Source organism: Xenopus tropicalis, chromosome 5, assembly GCF_000004195.4.
Source record: "Xenopus tropicalis strain Nigerian chromosome 5, UCB_Xtro_10.0, whole genome shotgun sequence".
NCBI lineage: Eukaryota > Metazoa > Chordata > Amphibia > Anura > Pipidae > Xenopus > Xenopus tropicalis.
This window is the reverse complement of record NC_030681.2, coordinates 52,853,281-52,881,261: the sequence shown is the minus strand read 5'-3', so window position 1 is coordinate 52,881,261 and position 27,981 is coordinate 52,853,281. Positions and strand designations below refer to the sequence as shown.

The following is a 27,981-nucleotide window of genomic DNA, read 5'->3' as shown; positions in this document are numbered from 1 at the left end:
CAACCCCTTCTCCTTTAAGATTGTAAGCTCTTCTTGACAGGGCCATTTTTACTTCTTTTATTGGTTGTATGTTACAATGTATACACCCATTTATAGTACAGTGGAACATGTTGGTTCTTTATAAATACATGTTAAAAATGATAATATCCCCACTTCAGAAATACAGACTAAAAGAAATGACCAGCACGAACACCAAGTTACATTAATTATTCTTATTTGAAATTCTGCAGCATTTGAACAGTATTTCTCATTCATCAAAACACAATATACTTAAATAACATTGACTCAAAAAAAAAATCAGTGACATAAAAAAGTAAAACATGGTATAATATATTGCACATTGGTTACAGAAAAGTAATTGCCTTAAAATATATATTTTATTGGTGCAAACTGCCCTCATACAAGCATCAAACTTCCACTCCACAATTTCTAGATTTCAGTTTGAAAACCTTTAAAAATGTGTGGGTTCTGTAAACTCTAACAAAAATTCAGTGAAGTGATGAATATTAAATCCTCTTCGTGTGTTTTAAAATAATCTGTTACACATCCTAATGATTCAGTGGTTTACATCACTATATATAGTAGGTTGGCATAGCTGGCGCCAACATCCCTGAATGGCAATCGTAAGCTTAAGTCTCATATTCACAACACGAGACCATAGAGTAGGCTGATATCAATGGCATGGCGATGTATCCTCCAGTCCTAGCAGCTCCCGCACAAGTCTGTCCCCAAACTGAGCCCGACTGTATCTCTTTACGTGGTAGGCATCAGACATTTTATAGAGGATGTAGGCATTGTTTATAGCAATGCTGATAGTAAACCAGAACACCTGCTGCCAAGTTTTGTTAGGTTTGTGTGAAATAAAATATCTGCAACGGAAAATAGAAAAAGGATAAGTAAATAACCCAAATTCACCTGTGCGTTAGTTGCAGATAATAGCTGCTTGTAATAGGGAATGTTGTGCCAGTATGCAAGGGCCACAGAAAGGCACTTTACCAGGTAGGAAGGATGTTATTGACAGAGGCTGGGGTAGGGTTTGGCAAATGAAAACGAAGCTAAAATACAGCTTTTATATATAAGGGTAGTTCAAAGTTGTACAGTAGTGTTGAGGGGCTGAGCAACATTTTACAGACCTACACCAACCTACTGTGTAATGACCCTTGACCACCATATGCAATAAAATGCACAAAGTTTGCCCAAGAGCAATAACCCATGGCAACCAAATAGATGCAGGTGACCCGTGAATTCTACCAGCTGATTGGTAGCTATAGGTGATAAGAAGTGTAGCAAACTTTACTGCTCATATTAAATAACCCTAGCAACAAAAAGTCCTCTGCACTCACCCTTTATAAATATATATAGGACAATAAAACATTCTGTACATTAAGCTACCAAGAAATGCCCTCCCCTTTAAGCAAAACAGGGATTGTTTGTCTTTATATTGCAATATATTTCAAGCTTGGTGAGTGCAGAGGACCCCTTGTTGTTGTCTATACGAATTTTGTGGTCACAGCGTGGTCATATGAGGTGACAGGTAAAAGCATTCCAAGGGGATAATAGAGCATTTTGTACATGCAGTTTTGTTACATGACATCTTGTTAACTTACTTGCTGTATTTATCATCATATTTACAGATGTAACTGAGGTGAGCAGCAAATGCTTCAACTGCCAAAGGACAAGGAATCTCTCCACTCTTCCTTTTAATGATGACTCCTGATAAGGAAGCAAACATATGTAGGGTAGGAAACTCTGCTACATCTTTATAATATTTTTGAAAGGGAAGCAAAAACATGGATCTGTCTTAATCTTATTATCCTGTTCCCATGTAAGTTTTCTGTCAATCTGCGTGTAAAGTGCTTTAAGTTTGCCCACATCTTCACACAACCAAACAGATGTTTGTTTTTAATCAGCTTATGAGTAAATGCTGCCTGTTGATTGGTTTCTATGGGTAACTAGATGAGTATGTAACTAAAAACCATTTATTACACCATCCCCATACGGTCTAAACACCATAAAATTGTATTAAGCAATTAATAAATACTTCCCCCCTCCCGAGTGCAGTCAGACACACTCGTCATTATCATTCCAAAACCCTGAGATGCCTCCAAGTAGGCTTAGACTGCATCTGATTCTTGGCAAACACAATTGTGTCAGGCGCATATCACCGTGGTGAGCACAACGTTAGCAATTCTGGGGGGGGAACTCTGCATTTTGTGTGATATTGCACTTTGCCCACTGCACTTCCTGTCATGAACGAGTACACCTTTGTTTAAACAAAATACAGTGAAACTTCAATTTTACATCCCGTGATTTTATATCATTTTGTTGTGGTTCCATCAATTTATAATGCATAATGCATTTCTCCAATTTTACATTTTCCTAGATTTTACACCATTTTTTTTAGTCCCCTGCAAAATGTAAAATGGGGGTTCTACTGTATTTATAATAGTATAGTTGTGCTTGCAGAGAGGAACCTATTTCCAGGTATACATTTGATGTTTTTTCTGTGTCCCATGTGACAACAAGATGCCAACCCACTATTATAAACCAAGTGAATCTTAGCCACACCCTGTTCCACCCACAGACATCCTAATTCCACCCAGGCCACTATCTACTCAACCATGCTCTCTGTCTGTTTTGCAGGATTGGGTTTATTTAATGTTTAAATATTTTTTTGTGTTTGTGTATGAATGTTCCTTGCAAATGCATATACATTTTATACTAACCTTGCTGAATTGAAGAGTAAGCGTTGGTAAGAAAGCGAAAATATCCTCTATTGTACCAGCAAATAAGGGACATGTTTCCCTTCACTCTGATAGCATACTGCCCCCGAGCTTGTGGTACTTCTGTGTTACTAAGCATTGATGGAGGAAGTCCAGTGCAGTCACTTTTACGGGAGCTTAATAATCCACAGCAATAAATACCTACAAAACAAACAATTATACAGTTATAGTAGTAGTTGTGAAGTTAAGCTCATGCAGGGGACTTCTGATTGTCAGGGTGACTATGCTAGCTTTTGTTGCTGTGACATGCACAATGCAGCTAAAATTCCTTTAACTACAAGGCTACTGAGTAAGGCAGATTGAGGGCTCCGCATCTTCTCAGTAAAAGGCAAGCGTTCATGAAACAATATGCAGCTAGAATCATAACCAAATTCTTACTTTGTTTTGGCATCATATGACATACTGAAGTCAGTCAGGAGGTCTTTCCTGTATCTACTGAAAACACAACTAGAGTCACCCATCTAATCCTAGTTCATTGTCCATTATATATATAAAGTTAATAATCAGCAATGCAAAACAACACTAAACAGCTTTGTTATATTTGTTACTGGGGCGCCTTAAAACTTTAAGGAAACCATGGGGATGCTACTATGTCATCATGTCCACATTTAAAGGTGGTAGTTCATTTAAAAAAAATTCAAATTGGTCACAGTATTGGAATTACACTGATTCTCACAAAAACAGACCTGCTAATGGCTAAAATCCAGAGCAATTGCTCCATCATTAAGATGACTGTATTTGGGACCAGTACCATAGCAGAACTATTTTAAGTCTTTCTATTCTATGCTAGTCTTTCTCTATTGCTACTAAATAATAGAGATCAACAAGGGTCAGTTTTATCCTTTGTTTTGCTTTGCATTATACTTAATGCATCCACTGTTATTCAGATAAAACTCCAATTTAAGAGTCTTTTAAACCAGATTCAAATATACCCTGCACCACTTATAACCTTTCTCATAAAGTCTCATGCCCATTGGATTTGAGGAGCAATGAATATATAGGTGTCGGTATTCCTTGCTGAAATCTTTTGGTGCCCTTAGCTTAGGATTTGAAGTTGCAGTTGCATACTAACGGTTAATTCAAGCCTTTTTTGGAAAAAGTCTTAAATGGCCATAATAAGATGGGTAAATAGAGAATATAATACAAGGAATTATTTTAATCTGCCGTTGTCCAGTTATTCTTGCTGATTTAGCAATGGTTTCCAGGGTTCCAATATTCTACCACAAAAATACTTTGCATTTGGAAAAATCCTCTCTTTTTGGCTAGAAACCTTATTAAAATATAATAACAGTGCATCATAATGCGCTATAATGCATGAGATATTTATAACCACATAAAAGATTAAGTTGATTGTAAAGCTTTAAAACATTAAAACTCAGTGACCTAGTTTACAAAGTATTATTAATGTTGCAGCAAAAATCCAATCCAGTGACCCATCCATAAACCAGATTAAAAAACAATGACAAAAACACTCGCAGTTGATAGAATGAGAGCCTTCCAGACTAGGGAGACAAACGTTATCAAACTGCATGAGTCACAAAGTAATAATTACCAATTTAGCTCTATAATAGTTATTATCAGCAGTTTATGTACTATACTGACATGCAGCCTTCTGTGTCTGTTAATATTTCATGCTGTTACCCTTCCCCTGCCTCAGTGTCCTGACACAATGTGGATTGAGAGGGCTGACCCAATTTTTTTATATTCTGGTATTTGTGCAGTTTACAGTTTTATTCATGTGAAAGAAGCTCAGCATTTTTCTGTGTTCATCTGTTATTTTAATTTACAGTGCAGACACTACCATTTAACAAGGAAGCCTGGTGTAATTATATTCACTTATATTCACTTTTATTGCATGTGCCATTCTGTTTTGACTGGTACGAGGACTTTCAATTAGCGATGTTTGTGTAATTGTATTAATAAAGAAGCACTCACTGTGGATTATAAATTTGTATAAATATGCAAAGCATCTGTAAGATAAAATATGCTTGATTTATGGTATCATCTCTGCCCATTAATAAACTAGTCTCAAGGAGAGACTAGAGGAAAGGAGATTTCATCTTTGATTCTGAAAAGGTTATTTTTAAGATGAATAATATAAAAATTCTTCATGTTTGTACTATTCACTTTATGTACGTACATTGTATGATTTCATTAGAGAATGCAATAACATTACATTTAATAGAAAAAGCTACAGATCAATACAAGGGAGGACAATACTCTGGATACAGACTAAGCTTTATGTGTACTCCTCTGAACATATTTAATTTAACATTATATTCATATTTCAGTCTTCATTTACATATACAGTGGTGTGAAAAACTATTTGCCCCCTTCCTGATTTCTTATTCTTTTGCATGTTTGTCACACTTAAATGTTTCTGCTCATCAAAAACCGTTAACTATTAGTCAAAGATAACATAATTCAACACAAAATGCAGTTTTTAAATGAAGGTTTACGTTATTAAGGGAGAAAAAAAACTCCAAATCTACATGGCCCTGTGTGAAAAAGTGATTGCCCCCCTTGTTAAAAAATAACTTAACTGTGGTTTATCACACCTGAGTTCAATTTCTGTAGTCACCCCCAGGCTTGATTACTGCCACACCTGTTTCAATCAAGAAATCACTTAAATAGGAGCTACCTGACACAGAGAAGTAGACCAAATGCACCTCAAAAGCTAGACCTCATGCCAAGATCCAAAGAAATTGAGGAACAAATGAGAACAAAAGTAATTGAGATCTATCAGTCTGGTAATGGTTATAAAGCCATTTCTAAAGCTTTGGGACTCCAGCGAACCACAGTGAGAGCCATTACCCACAAATGCAAAAACATGGAACAGTGGTGAACCTTCCCAGGAGTGGCCGGCCGACCAAAATTACCCCAAGAGCGCAGAGACAACTCATCCGAAAGGCCACAAAAGACCCCAGGACAACATCTAAAGAACTGCAGGCCTCACTTGCCTCAATTAAGGTCAGTGTTCACGACTCCACCATAAGAAAGACACTGGGCAAAAACGGACTGCATGGCAGATTTCCAAGGTGCAAACCACTTTTAAGCAAAAAGAACATTAAGGCTCGTCTCGATTTTGCTAAAAAACATCTCAATGATTGCCAAGACTTTTGGGAAAATACCTTGTGGACCGACGAGACAAAAGTTGAACTTTTTGGAAGGTGCGTGTCCCGTTACATCTGGCGTAAAAGTAACACAGCATTTCAGAAAAAGAACATCATACCAACAGTAAAATATGGTGGTGGTAGTGTGTTGGTCTGGGTTTGTTTTGCTGCTTCAGGACCTGGAAGGCTTGCTGTGATAGATGGAACCATGAATTCTACTGTCTACCAAAAAATCCTGAAGGAGAATGTCCGGCCATCTGTTCGTCAACTCAAGCTGAAGCGATCTTGGGTGCTGCAGCAGGACAATGACCCAAAACACACCAGCAAATCCACCTCTGAATGGCTGAAGAAAAACAAAATGAAGACTTTGGAGTGGCCTAGTCAAAGTCCTGACCTGAATCCTATTGAGATGTTGTGGCATGACCTTAAAAAGGCGGTTCATGCTAGAAAACCTTCAAATAAAGCTGAATTACAACAATTCTGCAAAGATGAGTGGGCCAAAATTCCTCCAGAGCGCTGTAAAAGACTCGTTGCAAGTTATCGCAAACGCTTGATTGCAGTTATTGCTGCTAAGGGTGGCCCAACCAGTTATTAGGTTCAGGGGGCAATTACTTTTTCACACAGGGCCATTTAGGTTTGGATTTTTTTTCTCCCTAAATAATAAAAACCCTCATTTAAAAACTGCATTTTGTGTTTACTTGTGTTATCTTTGACTAATAGTTAAATGTGTTTGATGATCAGAAACATTTTGTGTGACAAACATGCAAAAGAATAAGAAATCAGGAAGGGGGCAAATAGTTTTTCACACCACTGTAATTACCTTGATTTTCCAGGCTTATTCTTCCCTTTTTATTATAGCACTGACTCAGAGAGATGAATAGTCAGGCTGTAAACAAACTTGAGGCCAGGTCAACCATGTGCAGTTTTGTCAGTTGAGCAGGGCATTACTTAAAGGTGATATAAACCTGAATTTTGCCAGATGAAAACACATTAAATGACCTTTAACCCTTTAAGTGCCAGCAGAATTTCACATTTCGGTTCCCCTCTGTGCCAGACATTTTGTAGACATTCTGTGCTCTCTCATTTTAGGGGCTTTTACTGGGGGAAGGGTTAAGTTTAGGCAAACTATATATTGTTTTTTTCAGGAGAACCCTGAGGTTTCGTGCATTCGTGTTTTTGTGTATTTTGTTTTCTTTGTATTTCCACTTTTGGAACAAGATTTCAAGCTCAAAATACCAAAAAAAAAGAAAAATTTATATTTTTCATGATATAGGGATTTATGCCAGAGACATATTTTATTTTATGGACAAAAATTCAACTTATTTGAAAAGCCTCATGTCTCCAGAATGTGCCATTACCTGATATGTAGTTTTATAGAGATTTCTGACTTCTATAGATCAAAAACTCCCAGCAGTAAATTACCAAATTTTCAAAGCATTACAGCAGAATACGGCATACTTTACATTCCAAAGCCAAAATTCCTGGAACATCAAGGGGCACATTTACTAACCCACGAACGGGCCGAATACGTCCGATTGCGTTTTTTTCGTAATGATCGGTAATTTTGCGATTTTTTTCGGCGTCTTTACAATTTTTGCGTAAAAACGTGAGTTTTTCGGCGTCTTTACGATTTTTGCGTAAAAACGCGAGTTTTTCGTAGCCATTACGAAAGTTGCGCAAAGTCGCGATTTTTCCGTAGCGTTAAAACTTGCGCGAAACGTTGCGCCTTTTAAGTTTTAACGCTACGAAAAAGGCGCGACTTTGCGCGCAAGTGTTAACGCTACATGTATGTACAAATTTTAGTGGAAAAAATACACGAATCAAAAAACAAACATATATATATATATATACAGTGGTGTGAAAAACTATTTGCCCCCTTCCTGATTTCTTATTCTTTTGCATGTTTGTCACACAAAATTTTTCTGCTCATCAAAAACCGTTAACTATTAGTCAAAGATAACATAATTGAACACAAAATGCAGTTTTAAAATGAAGGTTTACGTTATTAAGGGAGAAAAAAAACTCCAAATCTACATGGTCCTGTGTGAAAAAGTTATTGCCCCCCTTGTTAAAAAATAACTTAACTGTGGTTTATCAATTTCAATTTTCAATTTCAATATCAATTTCTGTAGTCACCCCCAGGCCTGATTACTGCCACACCTGTTTCAATCAAGAAATCACTTAAATAGGAGCTACCTGACACAGAGAAGTAGACCAAAAGCACCTCAAAAGCTAGACATCATGCCAAGATCCAAAGAAATTCAGGAACAAATGAGAACAAAAGTAATTGAGATCTATCAGTCTGGTAAAGGTTATAAAGCCATTTCTAAAGCTTTGGGACTCCAGCGAACTACAGTGAGAGCCATTATCCACAAATGGCAAAAACATGGAACAGTGGTGAACCTTCCCAGGAGTGGCCGGCCGACCAAAATTACCCCAAGAGCGCAGAGACAACTCATCCGAGAGGCCACAAAAGACCCCAGGACAACATCTAAAGAACTGCAGGCCTCACTTGCCTCAATTAAGGTCAGTGTTCACGACTCCACCATAAGAAAGAGACTGGGCAAAAACGGCCTGCATGGCAGATTTCCAAGGCGCAAACCACTTTTAAGCAAAAAGAACATTATGGCTTGTCTCAATTTTGCTAAAAAACATCTCAATGATTGCCAAGACTTTTGAGAAAATACCTTGTGGACCGACGAGACAAAAGTTGAACTTTTTGAAAGGTGCGTGTCCTGTTACATCTGGCGTAAAAGTAACACAGCATTTCAGAAAAAGAACATCATACCAACAGTAAAATATGGTGGTGGTAGTGTGATGGTCTGGGGTTGTTTTGCTGCTTCAGGACCTGGAAGGCTTGCTGTGATAGATGGAACCATGAATTCTACTGTCTACCAAAAAATCCTGAAGGAGAATGTCCGGCCATCTGTTCGTCAACTCAAGCTGAAGCGATCTTGGGTGCTGCAGCAGGACAATGACCCAAAACACACCAGCAAATCCACCTCTGAATGGCTGAAGAAAAACAAAATGAAGACTTTGGAGTGGCCTAGTCAAAGTCCTGACCTGAATCCTATTGAGATGTTGTGGCATGACCTTAAAAAGGCGGTTCATGCTAGAAAACCCTCAAATAAAGCTGAATTACAACAATTCTGCAAAGATGAGTGGGCCAAAATTCCTCCAGAGCGCTGTAAAAGACTCGTTGCAAGTTATCGCAAACGCTTGATTGCAGTTATTGCTGCTAAGGGTGGCCCAACCAGTTATTAGGTTCAGGGGGCAATTACTTTTTCACACAGGGCCATGTAGGTTTGGATTTTTTTTCTCCCTAAATAATAAAAACCCTCATTTAAAAACTGCATTTTGTGTTTACTTGTGTTATCTTTGACTAATAGTTAAATGTGTTTGATGATCAGAAACATTTTGTGTGACAAACATGCAAAAGAATAAGAAATCAGGAAGGGAGCAAATAGTTTTTCACACCACTGTATATATATATATATATATATATATATATATATATATATATATATATATACACACATATATACACACACACACACACACATATATATATATATATATATATATATGTTTGTTTGTTTTTTGATTCGTGTATTTTTTCCACTAAAACTTGTATTTTTAATGTAAAAAAATAAAAACACAAAACTGTGCCATCTTAAAGCTGTCAATGTCATGTACAAGTCAATGGAAGTTGTCCTAGGCAAATTGTAAATTTCTTCATAATTAATATGTGGTTTAGGAATCTTCAGGGTTTTTTGTTTTTTTTGTTTGTTTGTAAATCCACGAGGATTTGAGCAAAAACAATACAAAAAAAATGTATTTCTTTTCCTTTTATATTTTTATTTGTTTGTGCTTTTTATATTTTGATCTTTTATTAAATGACTAGATATCTGTGGTTTTATGGGAAATGAGTTTATTCATGGTTTAAAAAAAAACTCCAAAACCAGATTGCAGTTACAAGCACCACTCGATTTCAGGGGTGTACAGTTACAGTTACAACTGTGCTTGTTTTAAATGGAGTACAGAATACAGGTATGGGATCCCTTATCCGGAAACCCGTTATCCAGAAAGTTCTGAATTACGGAAAGGCCATCTCCCATAGACTCCATTACAAGCAAATAATTAAAATTTTTAAAAATGATTTCCTTTTTCTCTGTAATTATAAAGCAGAATTATTTTTAGCAGACTTAAGTTATGGAGATCAAAATTACAGAAAGATCCCTTATCCGGAAAACCCCAGGTTCCAAGCATTCTGGATAACAGGTTCAATACCTGTACTAAAATGTAGGCATCTTTCATTACAGTGTGAAACTGTGAAAATCAAAGAGGTAGCTTTACAAGCATTATAAGGTAAATAAGTGTGTTTGCTAAGTAGGAATGTACCTCACTTCATCTGTAGCTCTAATAACCAAGCAGCTCTTTGGTGTCTGTCTGGGCCGCCAGTCACTAGCATGTTTGTTGGAATCAATGGATCCTCAAAGACAAGATAAAAACTAACCGCAAATAGAGAATCTGAATAGTTTTCTTCTGATGAAATCCATAAACATATACACAGACAAACTTTTTACAACTTCTCTTTCTTACAATAAAAAATAACCACAAACCTTGCTTTTCAAATTCTTCAAACAGACTGAAGCTTGTAATGCTAGGCCCAGTGAAAATGATGTAGTTTTTCCCAGCTGCATTTTGACACAAGTTCTTGGCCACCATGCGGTGAAGCTGTGGTTTGTTTTTCAATGTGTCAAGGCCATCTGTGGCACTTCCTTCCTTTAAATGAATGTAAACCTTAAACAGACGCAAAGACAGAGAGTTACAGTTATTACTTGTAAGGCTGAAGGCCACTTCACTATAAGCTAGAGAAGTTAACCAGGTATCTGCTATTCAGGGTCTTCCATAACTGTCTTTTCTTTCTCTTGTTCTGCAAAGCTAGAGTGTTAGGTTAAAGGACACTATCCACTATCAGAAAACAATTTATAGTGTTCCAGTAAATGCGAATGGCTTTGAAAAAAATAATTTACTGATAATTTACTATTAGAGTGCAAGGTTGATATATGCTTTTATGAATACAGTAAGTGCACAATTCACAGTCTGTGAGCCCACTAAGTTTTTATGTATTGTCTGTTTTAACACTGCACAGTATCTGCTTGGGTATCTATGAAAGCAAAATATTGTTTATGTACTTTATTCAGAAAGCAAGGTTCTTAAATCTCGTTGTGTAAGGTTTGGGTATGTCTTAATATCTTTACAGTGTCATTTCTGTTTTATACCACTCTGACAGAGTGTTTGCATACTGTATGTCTCTGAAAATGCAAAGGTTTGCATGCATCTCCACATTACTAAATAATCTTGCCAGAAAAATCACAGTATGATACTATATGCCAGTTTCTTTTACTTGCTGTTGTATGTGACATGTACCTGGCAAATGAAACCAGTAGATGAGCACTGTCTGACCCAAACACTAAATTTTCTCTTTTTCCTTTTGCGCAGCTCTCGTTCTGTGCAGGTAGCAATGAACACTGGGTCTTCATCAATTAAAGGCTCATGCAGCACCTAGAGAATGACATTAAATCTTGAATGAATAAATTCTACATTCTCATAAATAAAAAAGCAATGTCTCCACTTCTGCCAGTACCCAATGCCCTCATACATTTAGTAAACATATACATATTCTGTATGGTGATTCCTTAAACAAATATCCCCAGTTATGCCTAGTTAAAAATGTATTGCTTGGTAAAGCCAGGGCAGCATTCTACCATTTTGTATTAAAACGAGGTCACTAGAAGGCACAGACTCTGAATAACATGTAAATGCTAACAGTGGAGGTGATTTTTGACTACAAGTAAGGAATCTATTATCAAGAATGCTAGGGATCTGGATAAGGGATCTTTCTGTAATTTCAATGTCCATACTAAAAAGTCTACTAAAAAGTCATTTGAACATTGCCTCCAGTAAGGATTAATTATATCTTAGCTGGGATTATATAAAAAACATTTTGGGGATTTTATTTAAAAAAAAAAAAAAATTGGATTATTTGAGTACAATGGAATCTATGTGAGATGGCCCCATAATTTCAGAGCATTCTTAGTAAAGGGTTTCCAGATCCCATACTTGTACTCAGGCTTGTATTTTGGTCCAGTGCTGCCCTAGGCACAGGATCTCTGTGCGCTCTTTGGGGCATGTGCAATGATGTCAGAGGGAGTGACGCAATGTGCCTGTGCAATCACTTCCACCACAAAAAGTAATCCCCTACTATCCACCTCCTGCAGATTTCCTAGGAAAGTATCAGGTGGCAGTGGAAGAGGCTATTTTATTTTTTTGTCAATGCTTTGTTTACCATATAGGCATCTCATAGCCGCCCCCTTAAAGCTGCTGTCCTAGGCACAGGCCCTTGAGTGTCTATGTGGTAAATACACCTCTGTCTGTACTCAAGTTCAGAGAGCTAAAGTTGCTAAACAAAAATGATGCAATGTTAAAACTACTGTTGGCCAGTAGAACCTATGGGCATGTTCAAAAGTTTGAACAAATTACATATTTTGCTGATTTTCTAAGTGAAAAGAAGGTAACACAGGCTCTGCAGGAAACACATCAACACAACGCATTTCTGCACGGTTATAACACTTGCTGAATTTTGTAGATCAGAAAAGAACATAAAAAGGTTTGTTAAATAAACTACTTTAGCCTATAGGATAAACCCATGTAAATGGGACAAAGCCCATGTAAATGGGACTTTTCTTGGAGCCTTAAGGAATTTCTTCCCAGAATCCTGTTATGACTTAAATAAACTACTGAAATGTGTAATGTGGAAAACCTACATCTTAAATGTCTTTGCTCTTTGCTAGGCTCGGAGCAGCGCAATTCTTCTATAGTACATTTGCACAGTATTCCAGTCTAATAAAAGATTGCACTGCCCCCAGTGAAAAAAATCCATTAACTTATAGACTCATACACACAGTAGCAAAAGAACAGAATATATGTACAACCAAAAGACACCTTTTACCTTCCCAAAAACATTCTTCTTTCCTTTAGATTAAGCAAGCTTTTACTGATCAGTTTTTTTTTCCATAGAAAACATATGTTAGAAATGAAAGAACAGGTGAAACTAGATCATTTTCTTACAATACTTCTTGTTTGTTATCCATTTCTCTCTCTCACACTCTGTATTTTATAATTTTTCTAGTGTATCTAAACCCAATAAAGAATAACAAACCTTTCACCCTGCATCCAGATTTATTTTATTTCTCTATTCTAGTCAGTTTAACTACTGCTCTTTTTGATAGTTCCTTGTCTAGTGTGAAGCTCCATCCTCTTTTGCTTTCTGAGCACTCCTTCTCTCTCTGTCTATGATTATTAACAGGTCCAGACCAAAAACAATTCCATGGTTCCCTTGCCTCAGTGTGTGCACTTGTACATAGTTCTTTAGTGAAAACTGGATGTGTGAAATAAAAATGCACACTGAATTTTGTGTTGAAACTAGCAATTTGCACTTACCCTTCTGTTCATAAATGAGCCATTCTGTCTTTTACAAAAATTAACCAGGGCCCCTATTCAAAACAGATGTGTAACAAGATTACAGAAGCTTACCTGGGTTTGTGAAGGCTTGAAGCATGAGTCAAAACAATTCTGAAGAGAGTCAAGAAAAGGCTGAATCTTGTAAAGGCCATGAGTTGTCTGACTGGACCGAAAGGCCACAATATGGAAATATTTTAGAATTTTTTCAAACCTTGGTTGTGTCATAATGAGAGCAATGCTTCTGTTACTGTAAAACCCCCCACTCCATATGCTGAGTACTGACTCACAATGGTGAGTGCTAGTTGATATCATGTAGCCCAAAAAATATTTCATTTCCGCCAGTGTAACATCTGTCCAGGCATCATCACTTCCAAACTTTTCTTGGTATTTCTTGGCATACATGTTCGTTTGTGTCACCATGTTCTTTATAACATTGTCAGGGACAAATAGTTGAAAGAAATCCATTACACTGGATGTGGGTGGCATATTACGTGTTGGCCCTTTAAAAAACAGACAAAAGTAGTATTAATTCTAATTACACATATCTTTTATTTAAAACATACAGCTGTATTGTAAGATAAGTTTACAAAATTGACTATGTACACCAAGTTCAACCCTTTCAGAAAACTGCACACTGAGTTCCACAGCCAGAGAATTAAGACTGTGACAGTCTATCACCAGACAGCTATGTGGCAGGGAATGAACATAACATTTAAAAAAAAAAAAAAAAATTATATATACCTTTACATATTTTGACTTCAGCACCCATCTGTTAAACTGGTTTAGAGTGCGGACACACAGCTTGACTTTATATATAAAACCTATAACTATGATTACTGTTAAGTAACGGGTATGGGATGAATTATTCTGAAAACCAAAATATGACAATTGGCTGCTATGGGTCTATGGGTTGCTGCACCTGGGCAAACTATATGTCTTGTATTACATATAGGGGTAAAAGTCTCTATTTTAGAGGAGGCGGGGTTGAAGAAAAAGCATTTGTCAACTAAGATAACGGTACAGACCATGTTTGGATGCAAGTTCCTTTAATGTATGTATGTATATTTTTATTTATATAGTGCTTCTTATGTACACAATATGAAGTACAGTTGCATTAAAGGTGACCTGTCACTAACATATAAAACGCTGTATAATAAAAGTATTTTGCAAATTGACCTTTTTTTAATTAAAACATCCATACACATTAAAAACATTTAAAAACCAGAGCTGTCAATCATATATTGCCTGCCCACCTCCATGCCTCAGCATAGAGGAGGGGCAGTAATTACTTTCACTTTCCATTCAGTACTTCATAGATGTTACTGCATCCCTTACATTTACTTGTCCTCCTCGCGGCCTACAATTGTGTATCCTGTGCATGTGCAACAGCACCCTATTATGGCGCACAGAGCAGATTTTGGTATAATGCAAAGCTTGTCCTGATAATAGTGTCCACAAATGGTGTCTGCCTGCTTGTTGTGATTTTGAATTCAATGACTGAAGGGAACAAAATTTAAATAATTTCTATAATGAAAGTAAAGTTTATTTTGCTCAACTAAAATGATAAAAACAGATTTAGAATTAGTTCTTAGGGTGACATTTCCCCTTTAAAAATTGTTCATAGATAAGTGTGAAGAGGTGCAAATAAAACCTTTTAGCACATATATTTTCAATAAACTGGGTTGCACCTTTAAGGGATACTGTCACTGCCTACAGTTCAAGCTGGTTTACCCAAAAGCGGGATTACCGACTGTTTCCTGATAGGTTTATGAACATTCCAAAGCATTACAAGATACAAGCTTTTTAATCCATGCCTCATAACAATAACATGTTCACAAGAACAGCCAAATAAATTATAATGACATAATATTACAAGTACATTTTGTTCTCGAAACAAATGGTATCACATGGGCACCATATGGGCATTCTTACAACCCACATTTATTCTGACAAGCACCACTCTTCCTTCTCTTTAGTTACAAAAATATTATAATAGAAGATAAGGCAGAATGAAACTTTAATTGGAAGCAGTGCCAGATTTTCTGTATTTCTGCCAGTAGCTAATTAGATGCAAATGCCAATTAGTATTAACATTATAAAGTGGGCATTAATTGGGTTTCCATATTATTCAACTACTTTTTGTATTTCACTGTTAATGTACAGCTATGGACATGTGGCTGGCTACCACGATAAAAGTTCAAATCCATCACAGTCTTCCCATCCCGACCTCTATGGGTAACTGCATTTACAGCAGAGCACTGCCACAAAATACACCCCAACCCTAACTGCATGTATACTGTACATGGGGGGGAGGGAAGCTGGAGCTGGCAGTTGGAACTCTCAGATTGTTTATACGAGTCATGTCCAGAATTTAGTGGATGTAATGGGCCTTCATGTTGCAGAAGCAGGCTAAATGTAGACACCATCAAGTAAATCATTATACAGATCTGAAGTGGCTACCAGCCACTTTTTCAAAAGCAATATGGTTATCAAACCCAACAGAAATTTAAACCCACGTAAATACCTCCCATAAAAACGATTGTCTTAAGGTAATTAATCCAATAAGCTTCCCTCTCTAAAAGCCTTTTCTGATATTATATTCTGGCTTGTAAATAATTTGAAATGTAACAATGGCCCTATTACTATGTTTATTCCCTACATGCTTAGCTATAGTTGATCTATAATCATTTCATTCTATGACCGATAGATGCTCTAGAAACCTTACACCAGAACAACAAAATCTTGTGCTGTTGCATGAGATAAAATTTCACCCACAAAATTTGATCAAAATCCCTGTGTAGTTTACCGTTACTCAACAGACACCATAGTAATAACTTCTTTTCAAGAATCTAGCTAGGTTATATTCATAGGGAAAGGGCTGTGGCCTAGAACCCTTAGGGCGAGGGACACGGTGTGCATATATGCACATCTCTAAGCCCTCCATTTTTCGGCCAGGCTGAGAGAAGCAAATCGACTTGCCCAAGCTCCTCCATGTGCCAGCATTAAGAACCGCAGCAACCTCCCGTGTGGGCACACAGAGCGGAGCAGATCAGAGGTTAGCCTGGAAAACGTCCGCTTTCATGTTTTTTCAGGCCGACCTCGGTTCTGCTCTGTGTGCCTTCAGAAGTAGCTGAACATGCCACCTTTGTGACAAAAAGAAGAAATCGGTTGTGCTATCCAAGATAGAGTCTATAGTAAAGTTAACTTGGAGTGCGTATTCCTAAAAGCCGTGGCTTCCGGCTATAGACATATTAAGTGCAAAATACAAAAAAGGAAGTCACTCATGATTCAGTAGGTGCAAAAAACTGCCTCCATGAAGGTTTATTGGAGTAATCAGTGAGAAAGATATAGACTTTTCGGGAACCTCTCGTTCCCTTTTTCAGTGTAGCATTCCCTAACACCAACCCCAAGTGAAAAAAATCTAAACTCCAAGGTGTGTGTCCCCGACCATACAAAATCTCGCGAGATCTCAGGCTGTTAGTGATATCAGTCATAGATCACATGATAAGGATGGCAGACAGAGCCCCGACCTGGCTACCAAGGCAAGTGTTATACAGTGCACAATTATTACAATGTTATACACGAGGCAGATTTGTGAAAAAACAAATAAAGATAAACCAAACAAGAAATACATCATATACAATTGTTACTGCACCCACATAGGGCCTAACAAGCTGAGAATACACATAAAAATCAAATGGAAACTCACCAGTCTGCAGGACCCACAATAAAATCTATAGAAACCAATAAAGTTCTATTCTCTCATTGCCTTTGTACATACATATTGGTCTGAATCAAATCATATAAATATAAAAACATTATCTTAAAAAATTGGCACATCTTTCAGGATGATCCGCAAATTGGAACTCTTTTCTGAAAGGCCAATGTTTGCTTACAAAAGACAAAATAATTTGTGCTATAAACTGGTACATGCCATGGGCAAAGAGCCATTAACGAAACAGATGTTCCTTTCCAAACCTGTAAATGGTACATTTTTATGTTTAAACTGTTCTCAATGTCAGAGCATCATCGGGGTGATCAATGTAAGCATCCTAGAGCTGGGGCCCCAGTAAAGATTAGGGGGTACCACTCTTTCTTTAGCAAGTTCGTGGTGTACTTTTTGAAATGCCCGTGTGGGCTTGGATTTGTTGGCAAAACTATCCAATCTGTAAAAGACAGAATTGGGCAGCATAAATCAAACATTGCCAATAAACCCAACACTCCTGTAGCTAAGCATTATGTGGAGAAGGGACATAATGCTGCACAACTAAGATTTCAAGTGTTAGAACAGGTCAATAGACCTAAAAGAGGGGGCGATCTAGACCATATTTTGTTGCAACATGAGGCACGTTGGACTTTCCTGTTAGACACAGTCTCCCCCGCAGGTTTAAATGAGAGAATAGAATTTCATTGGTTTCTATAGGTTTTATTGTGGGTCCTGCTGACTGGTGAGTTTCCATTTGATTTTTATGTGTATTCCCAGCATATGTTAGGCGCAGTAACAATTGTATATGATGTACTGTATATATAGTTTGGTTAATCTTTACAAATCTGCCTCGTCTATAACATTGTAATAATTGTGCACTGTATAACGCTTAGATGTTGCCTTGGTAACCAGATCGTGGCTCTGTCTGCCATCCTTATCACGTGACCTATGACTGATATCACTAACTGCCCGAGATCTTGCGAGATTTCGTATGATCGTGGACACCTACCTTGGAGTTTAAATTTTGTTCACCTGGGGTGGGTGTTAGGGAATGCTACATTGAAAAAGGGAACGAGAGGTTCCCGAAACTTCTGTATCCTTCTCACTAATTACTCCAATAAACCTTCATGGAGGCAGTTTTTTGCACCTACTGAATCGTGAGTGACTTCCTTTCTTGTATTTTGTACATCTTTGTGACAACTCCAATGCACTCAGGATTAATTTTATTTTTAATTTTTATTTTTAGATTAAGTTTATTTCATCTAATTAACCTCACAGAAATTAACCCTTTATCTATATATCTATAATGTTCATGTAAAAAGCACCCACAGGACAAATAGGTATTTAATCCAAGTGTTTTTTCAGCGTTTAACTTTTAATATTTAAGGGCTCTGGCACACAGGGAGATTAGTCGCCCGCGACTAATCTCCCCGAACTACCATCCCACCGGTGAAAATGTAAGTCGCCGGTGGGATGGCACACGCGGCGCAGGCGATTTCATCAAATTGCCGACAATGCCTCGCGAGGTAACTTCGCCGATTTGCCGAAATCGTCTGTGCAGCGTGTGCCATCCCACCGGCGACTTATATTTTGACCGGTGGGATGGCAATTTGTGGAGATTAGTCGCCCGCGAACAGGAAGATTTGTCGCGGGCGACTAATCTCCCCGTGTGCCACAGCCCTTAAAACACTCCCTTTGCAGAAGGAGTTTATCTCTGTCACCACCTTGTTGTCACCTAGGAACCTAATCAATGACCATTGTATGTAATTTACAGACTTGATGAAGCATCTCTGTGCAATGAACTGTCAGTCAATATTCATCTCCTTCTCTCTTCCCTTTTGAAAATCGATGAATTGTAATTTTATATGAGATCAGTATTCTCCGTATCTGGTTTAAAACATACAATTTGTCTTACCTATATAATATATACATCGACATTTCCTAACATTTTCCCCAATAAGTCTTTTTATACACACACACAATGGTACCTTTTTTACTTCCTCTCCCAAGGTTGAATCCAAGGCCACAATGTTCCAATTATTTGCAATGGATTTTTTTTACAAGACACTGGAGTAAAGGATTGTATAAAAGGAGTCACAGTCCCCTTCTTTTTTACTCGAGGTTGCTACATTCTATTTCTAGCAATATCCAAAGCTTCATTCAAGATTCTGGCTATACTCCCTTTGTAAAAATGTATGTAATTATATCAATCTGTCTCTCTATTTCTTCTGGTCTGGAACCAATCCTAAAGACCCTCATATACTGAGATACAGGTACTTTTTATAAAAGCACGGTGGTGATAGTTAGAATTTTGCAGTTTGATGTTTCTGTCTGTACTTTTCCTATAAACTGTTGTTTCAATTTTGTTGTTACAAACCTTTACCAAAACATTTAAAAAAAAAAATTCTTTGCAAATGACACTCAATGTTAAACACATAAGTTTTGGAGCCACAGTATTGAGAAAAACTGCAAAGTTCAGAAGCTCCTCATGGGAGCCTCATCACACCATAAAAATATTGTCTATAGCGCCAACAACAGGCAGAACTAGATTTAAAAATTTCACATGGAAAAACCACCATTTCTTCAAGAAATACATTTGCATATGATGGTGCAATGGGGCTTCCTACTGAGGTTCATTTGACCTTCAGGTATAATGTTCTGTTAAATCTAAAGGCATTCCGGCACAACACAAAATTTAACAAATCATTCAAAAACTGGCATGGAGGAACCGTGTGACTTTAACATTAAAAAAATACCTAACCGTCTCAATAACCAGCTCCAAAGAAATGCTAGTGTACAACAAGGAGATATCAGTTGTTACCAGATACCACCCATTCTCCCAGATTTTCACTGATTCCAGTCGTGTTAAGAAACGTTTTGTATCCGAGTGTAACTTGTTAATTGTACAACAATCTTTTGCAGATAATAGTTTGGGTATTTAGCAAAAGGCTTAGTGACAGACATGATGGAAAATACAATTGGATAAAGAGAGGAACATGCCCTCAGCTTGCACAGAGATAACAACAATGGTTACTGAATATATTTCCCCTATACCTAGTACAAAAGGAAAGTACCGGCAGCTAATGAAAGGCTTGTAATTGGTTTAAAGAATTAAAAGGTCTTTAATTTGAGAATGAAAACTGTTCATTAACCTCTAGAGTGCTAATGATTTTCATACCAACAATTAAGTGTATTTTGACACCTCTGGTTGTGATTAAATTAATTAAATTGTGCTTAAGTTTCAGCTATCACTTGTCCTGTCAGTATATTAATCATTTGTGGCAGCCCCAAAAATACTCATATAGCCCAAACTATTTGTTTTGCAGAATTTAAAAACAGGTTTTCTAGAAAATTATTTATTTGCACAGAGTTCTGTCTAATATTCTGTCCACTTTGGTACCAACAGTACAAACAGACAATCCAACGGACTCAAACCATCTTGGATTTGTCGTAATTATCAATAGGATACCATAGCTAAAAGACTTTTCTAGCGCTCAGGATCGATGCATTTTGAAAGGTACCAGATATGGTCACATTCAGCTTGAAAAAAGAACTAAAATGTTCTGCAAGCTTGCTATGATTATCTTAGTTACTCAAAGGTATCACCTTTATACCACTTTTGTTATTTTTTATTTCAAAAGTGTTACCCTGTAGTCACAAAACCAGTATATTAACAAGTGTTAATAATATCCCTAAATGAATAATTTGTGGCTAAATTTGTGACAATAAATCTAACAGTTTAACAATTAGATGTTACTGTGCCTCACAAAATAATTTTACAGGCCCCTAAATATGGCAAAATGACTTATTTGGCAAACAAATTGATCTACTTTTCTGCCTTAACTACCTTGAAGTTGCAAAAATGAGGGTATCATGCAAGACAGGAAAGGTATGTCTTACAAATAACCCTCCAGCTATTTGAAATCGATGTCGGGAAAGCTGGACCTTTGCTGATGGATGGAAAATACTAATAAACATGCAATTAGCAGGACAAACAACTGCAAGTGCCATTATTTCACAACACTGGCTCTGTGTGGCTATTCAGTAAACAATGATTTCCCACAGATTTGTATATTATTTTTACTTTTCCCTAATAAATACAAGCTTGAAAATAAGGGCAAATTTCAGTGTGAGGTCTCTAATGTTCCAAATGTTTATGTCTTAGCATAAACAGATACCTTACAGATACCTGTAAGCACAGCCCTCTCCACAGGGTTGCAACTATGGGTGCTGCTCTTGGCCCTGTACTGACCTAGATCTTAAAGAAAACCTTTTGTAGGAAAGAATGGGGATACCAGGTAAACTGTGCCCAGTATTGCCCAACCTGTAGCCCTTTGCTGAAAAACACCTAGCACCCACAATCAGTAAGGCAGATGAAAATTGTTAAAGATGGCAATTATCTATTATTATGGTTAGCCTTTAGTCATCTTAAGGCCAGAATAACCATATCCTATTTTTATAAGTCTTGTGACACAGAGCTACTGTGAAGGGCATTTCAAACTATCTTTTGGGATTTGTTTCCTCAGGCACAACCCCTTCTTTTCCAAGCCGCAGGTATTGTAAATGCAGAGTGTACCATCCTGGCCGCAAGGTGCTATATATGCGCATACACTCTATGTCCTGTATATGCACTGCACAACAATAAAATTAAGTGTAGGAGGGTAGACCTGGACAAATGTGGAAGACAGATAGGAGGGTGCATGTGAGCTGTGACTTAAGTAAACAAACTTATTGTATAGCACTGCGGAATATTTTGGCGCTTTATAAATAAATGTTAATAATAATAATAAAACTTGATAAGGAGCTGTGGGAAGCAGCTCAGTAGAACTGTGCCATAGAAAGAATACAGAGACAGGCAGGGGACGAGAGAGTTCTAGCCCAAAACTGGAACTATATAACAAGTTAAGTGGTAATGGAGGACTCTAAAGAAGAACTTCAGGGAAATACCAAAGAAACTAAAATCAAAGTCCTCTATGTACACATTTATACAACTGCCACTGTCACATGCGAGAACAGAAAGGCAAAGGGAGATTAGTGAGCCAAACCTGTGATTGTTTGGCTGTCACACACACAAAATAACATGCAACGACCAGCCTGGATAACTCTAAATCCAATCTAATCCCTGCAACCCTAAATATTAACCAAAGGAGTGCAAATAAACCTTGAGAATTTTAAGGGGAAATACCCTTAAGAACAAATTACTCTACACATCACACCTGAAGAAACAACAGACATTGTAAACAGGTATGGGATCCCTTATCTGGAAACCCGTTATGCAGAAAGTTCCGAATTACGGAAAGGCCATCTCCCATAGACACCATTATAAGCAAATAATTCTAATTTTAAAAAATTATTTCCTTTTTCTCTGTAATAATAAAACTTGATCCTAACTAAGATATAATGAATCCTTATTGGAGGCAAAACAATCCTATTGGGTTTATTTAATATTTAAATGATTTTTAGCAGATTTAAGTTATGAAGATCAAAATTACAGAAAGATCCCCTATCTGGAAAACCCCAGGTCCCAAGCATTTTGGATAACAGGTCGCATACCTGTAAATGTAATTAAATATAAGGGGAGTGCAGCACCATTTTATTCTGCTCCTAAGTGTTCCTTGTGGTAACTTCAGGAGGGCATCGGCATAGTACACTATTTGCCCCTGCAAAGGACACCTGGGAGCAAGAAAACAGGTTGAACTGTGCTTCCTATCAGAATACCTTCAGTAGAAGAGGTACATCAAAGCACAGGAAAACAGAAGACCTGTCAACCCTCCCAAATATTGTGGGAGCCACCTGTATTTATAACCCTGGCTAGGGTATATCAGAATGCAGCTGCATTGTGGTTGGGTGAGCCATGGGCATGGGCAATAATTACTCAGATTTATTCAGGGAAGATGTTGATCTGTAAGAGGTTAAGTGTTTTTGGCCATTTGGGAAGTGCCAGATCAAATGGCAACCCCTAGTAGTTTTTCATTTTCAGTATCCTTAAAATTAAGCCAAAAGGAATGTATCAGGAACTAGAAAAGCGGCATAGCAAGTAAAAGAGCAAATTGCACTTATGTTCCTTGGAATTCCTGCTAAGGTGTGTCTATATATTTTGTTAATGTTTGTTTTACTAAAATCAACAAATGAAACCTGTATGTAAATAAAAGACTTCATTCCTGTGTCCAATGAATGAACCTCTTTTTGGCAATTTGCCCTTTAGTAATTATGCCAGCATGACCGTATCCCTTTCCTCTCTTGTCTGTGACAGTGAATAATCATTCTGTATTCTACATTCAGATTCCTCTGCCTTGTGCACATTATTTCAGACATTTAATGAGCAGAATTAGTATATGACATGTCTACCCATTTCTAAATGATGATTTATATGTAGTGATACCAAGCTGTGGCACTACTATTATTTCTGTGTTATTATGCCCTTTATACGCATGAATCTGTAAAGGAACATACTCCAAAATTAACACATATATATTGATATTAATATATGATAGTAACCTTTTAACACATCTTTACAGGGTCGCCATCAAGGGGTACTGTTGTCAAGGGCCCCAAAATTAAAGTGTGACTTGTGAGTGATGAAAAGTGAATGACTTTTGGGAGATGGGCATAGTTTGGGTAAAATGTGCATGAAATTCTGCTATAATTGGGAGTGGTTAGAGTGGATCAGAAGTGTGGCTTTTCATGCGGGGGACATATTTCTTTTTCACTGAAGCTCCATTTTACATGTTGACAAGCCCCATCACCTGATGGGTTATGACGCATACTGCTAACTTAGAAGTATGGGGCACCATGATTACTGATGGAAGTGCTGCATCTTTACTGCATTAGATAAGGACTTGGACACACTGGGCACTTTAGTTACCACTATTTGCACCTTCTTGTTGTGAACTGCTTGCCATAGACTTCCAATTGATAACTTGGTTATCACCTTAAAGGGGACTTGTCATAATAATAATTCTAAATGTATTTCTACCATGTTAGTTGAGCAAAATAAACTTCACTTACACTATATAAATAATATAAATCTTGTTTCCTTCAGTCTTGGAATTACACCATCACAACAAGCCGGCAAGCCCCATTTTGTGGACACTGTTATTAAAAGAAGCTTTTCATCATGCCAAAATCTTGCTTATGTGATAGAATGTAGGGCCAGATGCCCATGCCCTTGCACTGGTTACACATTTAGATGGCGAGGAGGGAGGGGGAAGTGAGGAGTGCAGTGACATCTAGGAAGCAGGGCCGCCATCAGGGGGGTAAAGGGGGGACAATTGTCCCGGCACCGGTGAGTTTTGGATCTTAAGGGGGGCCCGGCAGTGCAGCTCTTACTTATATTAGCCGGGCCCCTTGCTGTCAGCACCTAAAGCCTTCCCCCAACCCGGATTGGCCCAGCTCTCCCCCATAGAGAAAAAGATGGAAAAACAAGGCAGAGGTAAGAAAGTTTTGAGCAGGATAATATGTTAAATGGGAGAGTGAAGAGATTGGGAGGAACAGAAAGGAAGAGTATGTATAGAAAGCCAAAGAAGTGAGGAAAGGTAGCAGAGTTGAGGGTGTGGGTGAAATTTGGACAAAGAACTCGGCTTCTGCTTCTGATAAACCTCTATTGGAAAGTAGTAACTTAAAATACTGTGCATTTTTTAGTCAAGCAATGTTTATATTGGGGTTTCTTAAATTAAAAATAAAACCATTTCATGCAAATGTACACATCAAGCTGCATATAATGTCAGGAGGTTACAGAGAGGGAAACTGCAGTGGACCCTGTCCTGTTATTCTTAATTCCTTACAGATTGCTGCCCCTTACCTTTTAATACATATTGGATAATTTAATAGGCATAGACATCTCTGCTGGCTTCAGTATGTTAAAAAAAATCAATTCCCTTTCATTTTTAAAACCAACCTGTTAAGTTATTGTAATTTCCATAGAGCAACAGATCTTCTGAAAATACCACTCCCTTCACTAACATACACATCACAGCATATAAAACACCTTACTTGTGGCAATTCAGCATAATTGCTGAAAAATGTGTAAGAAGGGAGAGATGTTTTCGTGAGATTTGTCGCCCACATTGTGAAGAGTTCCCCCAGTCTCCTCTTGTGCCATAACCATTAGTACTGCTGTTGCCACGTCTCGCTCTAATTGGTTACATGGTTCCCCTGGCCACCAATATGTGTTCTGGTTTTTAACCATTAGGCCTCTGGGGGGCCCTGATAATTTGGTTGTTCGGGGCCCCGTGATTTCTGATGGCAGCCCTGCTAGGAAGTGATGAATGCAAAGTTAAAGTTATTGTCTGCCATGCCTCTAGAGGTGGGGCAAGCAATATATGATTGATATCCAGGATTTTTAAATGCCTTTATAATGGGTATGGATGTGTTACTAAAAAAAGGAATTTGGGTTTCATGTTTAATTTAAAAAGGACTGTTATTATACAGCTTTATATGTCTGGGTAATAGATTCCCTTTAAAATGCAGAAATGAGTGCAGCATTTGCCTAAAGATGGCCATACACGGCCAGATATCGGCAGCTGAAGCTCATGTATGGCCACTTTAAAGGAGAAGGAAAAGCTAAGTCACTTGGGGGTGCCAAAATGTTAGGCACCCCCAATCGCTTACCATTTACCCCGGGCTGGTGCCCCTGTACAGAGAGAACAGCACCAGCCCGGGGTAGCAGCGATCGCTTCCTCCTTCGCCCCGCGCGCATGCGCAGTAGAGTGAAAAGCTGAACTTTAACAGAGAAGTCGGCTTTTTCACTCTATTGCGTATGCGCCTGACTCTCAGTCAAGGCTTAGGGAAGGTGGAAGCGCATCGCCCCAGGTGCCCCGGGCTGGTGCGGTTTTCTCCTAACAGGGGCACCAGCTCGGGGTACGAGGTAAGCGATTCAAGTCACTTGGGGGTGCTTAACATTTTAGCACCCCCAAGTGACTTAGCCTTTCCTTCCCCTTTAAGGCTTAAATTCATCAGAACGCCCCTGCCTTGGGCCACACTTTCAATAGTATCTAAGAGGGTAACTAGTAGCATCAGATTTCGCTGAAGTTGTGCCCTAGTGCCTTCCCCCCCAACCAGTCATTGCTCTGGGACCATATGGAGGGAAGGCTACGCGTACATTCAGGGAATTACTGCCCTTAAGTCATACTAGCACTGGGTGGGCAAGTTTCCTCTGTAAAGATCCAATAGCTGCTATACAGAGGATTGGGATGCTCTAAGCAATGATGACAGATAGATGGTTGGTTAGCAGAGAGATAGATTTAAGTGGCATGTTTGTAGCACTAATTGTGTTTTAGTTCTCCTATCCTACCATATAATATACTGAGTGCCAGAAGATACTTAGAAGTGATGTTCCTCATGAGAGGAATAAAATAGTTCTGCATTCATTTGCTGAGAGAAGATTTTCCACTGACTGAGATTTAATGCCAGGGACTGGCCCTGAAAATTGTGGGCAGCTGTCCTGAGGTACGATGTGCAGTAGCCTCACACGGCCCTGGCAGGTACAATCACCCCAAAATAAAGGATTATAGATTTCAAGGTGAGTTTGGTTATGGCGCATCCTATGCTTAATGTTAAATATTTCTCCACAGCATCTATTTCACAGCACGTTACCACTAATCCGTGGAAGTCAGGCTGTGCGGCTACTGCTAGGAGACAGCAGGTTTCGGAAAATAAAAGAGACAGACAGTAGGTGAGATTTCTCTAACCTCTCTCCCTCCAGCTATTGGACTAATATAACCCACTAACCCGGCCTAGTGGGCTGGGAGGGCGGGGCAGCCTTGTTAGAGGTGAAGTGAGATTAATAGGATGAGCGGAAGATTAGCGGGTTGATTCAGTAAGTAAGCGGCGCAAGTGAGAGGTATAAGCGCAGTGCGCTGCTCCAGTTGCCCTCACAGTGTGCCCATGTTTCACCGGTCCTGCTGGGGCAATACATTTACACCATTGCAATACAGTGAAGCCCCTCCGCTGTCTCTTACCGCTGGTGTCGCTGAAATAGGGGGCGGCTCTATCCTGCAGGGTGTGGGACCAGCCCTCCTCCTCCTTCAGGTTGTCTATGGGCACTTGCTGCTCTGCATCCCCTTCCTCGCAGCAAGTCACTGTTCTCTCTCTATGGAGCAGCGACTCCCCGACCGTATCCCTCTCAGTACAGTCCCGCTGCACTTCTTTTCCCTTAACCCTCGGCGTGCCGTGGGGTGTGCTATTGCCCAAATCGCCATCACCCACATTTCTGCCCAGCTCTCCAACCTCGCACTGGCCCAATGGATGTGGCGTCTTCCTTCCTCCGCCATCCTCATCCTCGCTGGAGCAGCCCGAGGCTGAGGTGGGTGAATCAGGCGAGGTACTATAGAAGGGGTTCCCACTGCTGCTGTCATCTCCAGACTCCCCAAACAGATCATCAGAAATCTGCAGGCTCTCGTACCGGGAACGGGCAGCTTCCAGCAGAGACAGGGCGATCTTTTTATTGCCGCCGCCGCCGCTTCCCGACAGACTCGCTCCCTTCATCATTGTGATGCGCCCGAGTGCTCGCTGCGCTGCAGCCGCCTCCCCTGTCTCTCCCGGGCTCTGGGCAGGATTAAGGCTGCGCTGATGTCATGAACGAGTCCGAAATGAACGAGCACTCCCTTCTGCTCCTCCTACTGTGTGTGGTCTGGTTCGCTCCATCCCACATGGCCAACCTGTTGGGGGATCTTGGGATTTGTAGTTCAGGGAGCCGGTGCTTAATAGAGAATTTTGCCAATAGCTGTGTCCCAGCTCTGGTATAGTGTTGGGGATTAGATACCAGCATGCAATCTAATCTGATTCCATGTACACCCCTAATATACCCTTAGTGCTCTGTTCCTAAGGTTGCCAGCAATATAATACCGACCTT

The 27,981-nt window shown here is 38.7% G+C and overlaps 1 protein-coding gene across 1 annotated transcript; it reads right to left on the bottom strand.

Annotated features, from left to right (window-relative positions):
* Positions 1 to 42: 42 nt before the first annotated feature.
* pgbd5 (piggyBac transposable element derived 5) lies at positions 43 to 27,780 on the bottom strand. The gene is made up of 7 exons (XM_002931479.5): positions 27,089 to 27,780; positions 13,496 to 13,923; positions 11,330 to 11,464; positions 10,519 to 10,699; positions 2,727 to 2,924; positions 1,608 to 1,713; positions 43 to 869 (listed from the first exon to the last, which is right to left on the bottom strand). Exons 1-7 carry the CDS (start codon positions 27,615 to 27,617, stop codon positions 674 to 676), a joined length of 1,773 nt encoding a protein of 590 aa, XP_002931525.3. The 5' UTR covers positions 27,618 to 27,780; the 3' UTR covers positions 43 to 673.
* Between the last annotated feature and the right edge of the window lie 201 nt (positions 27,781 to 27,981).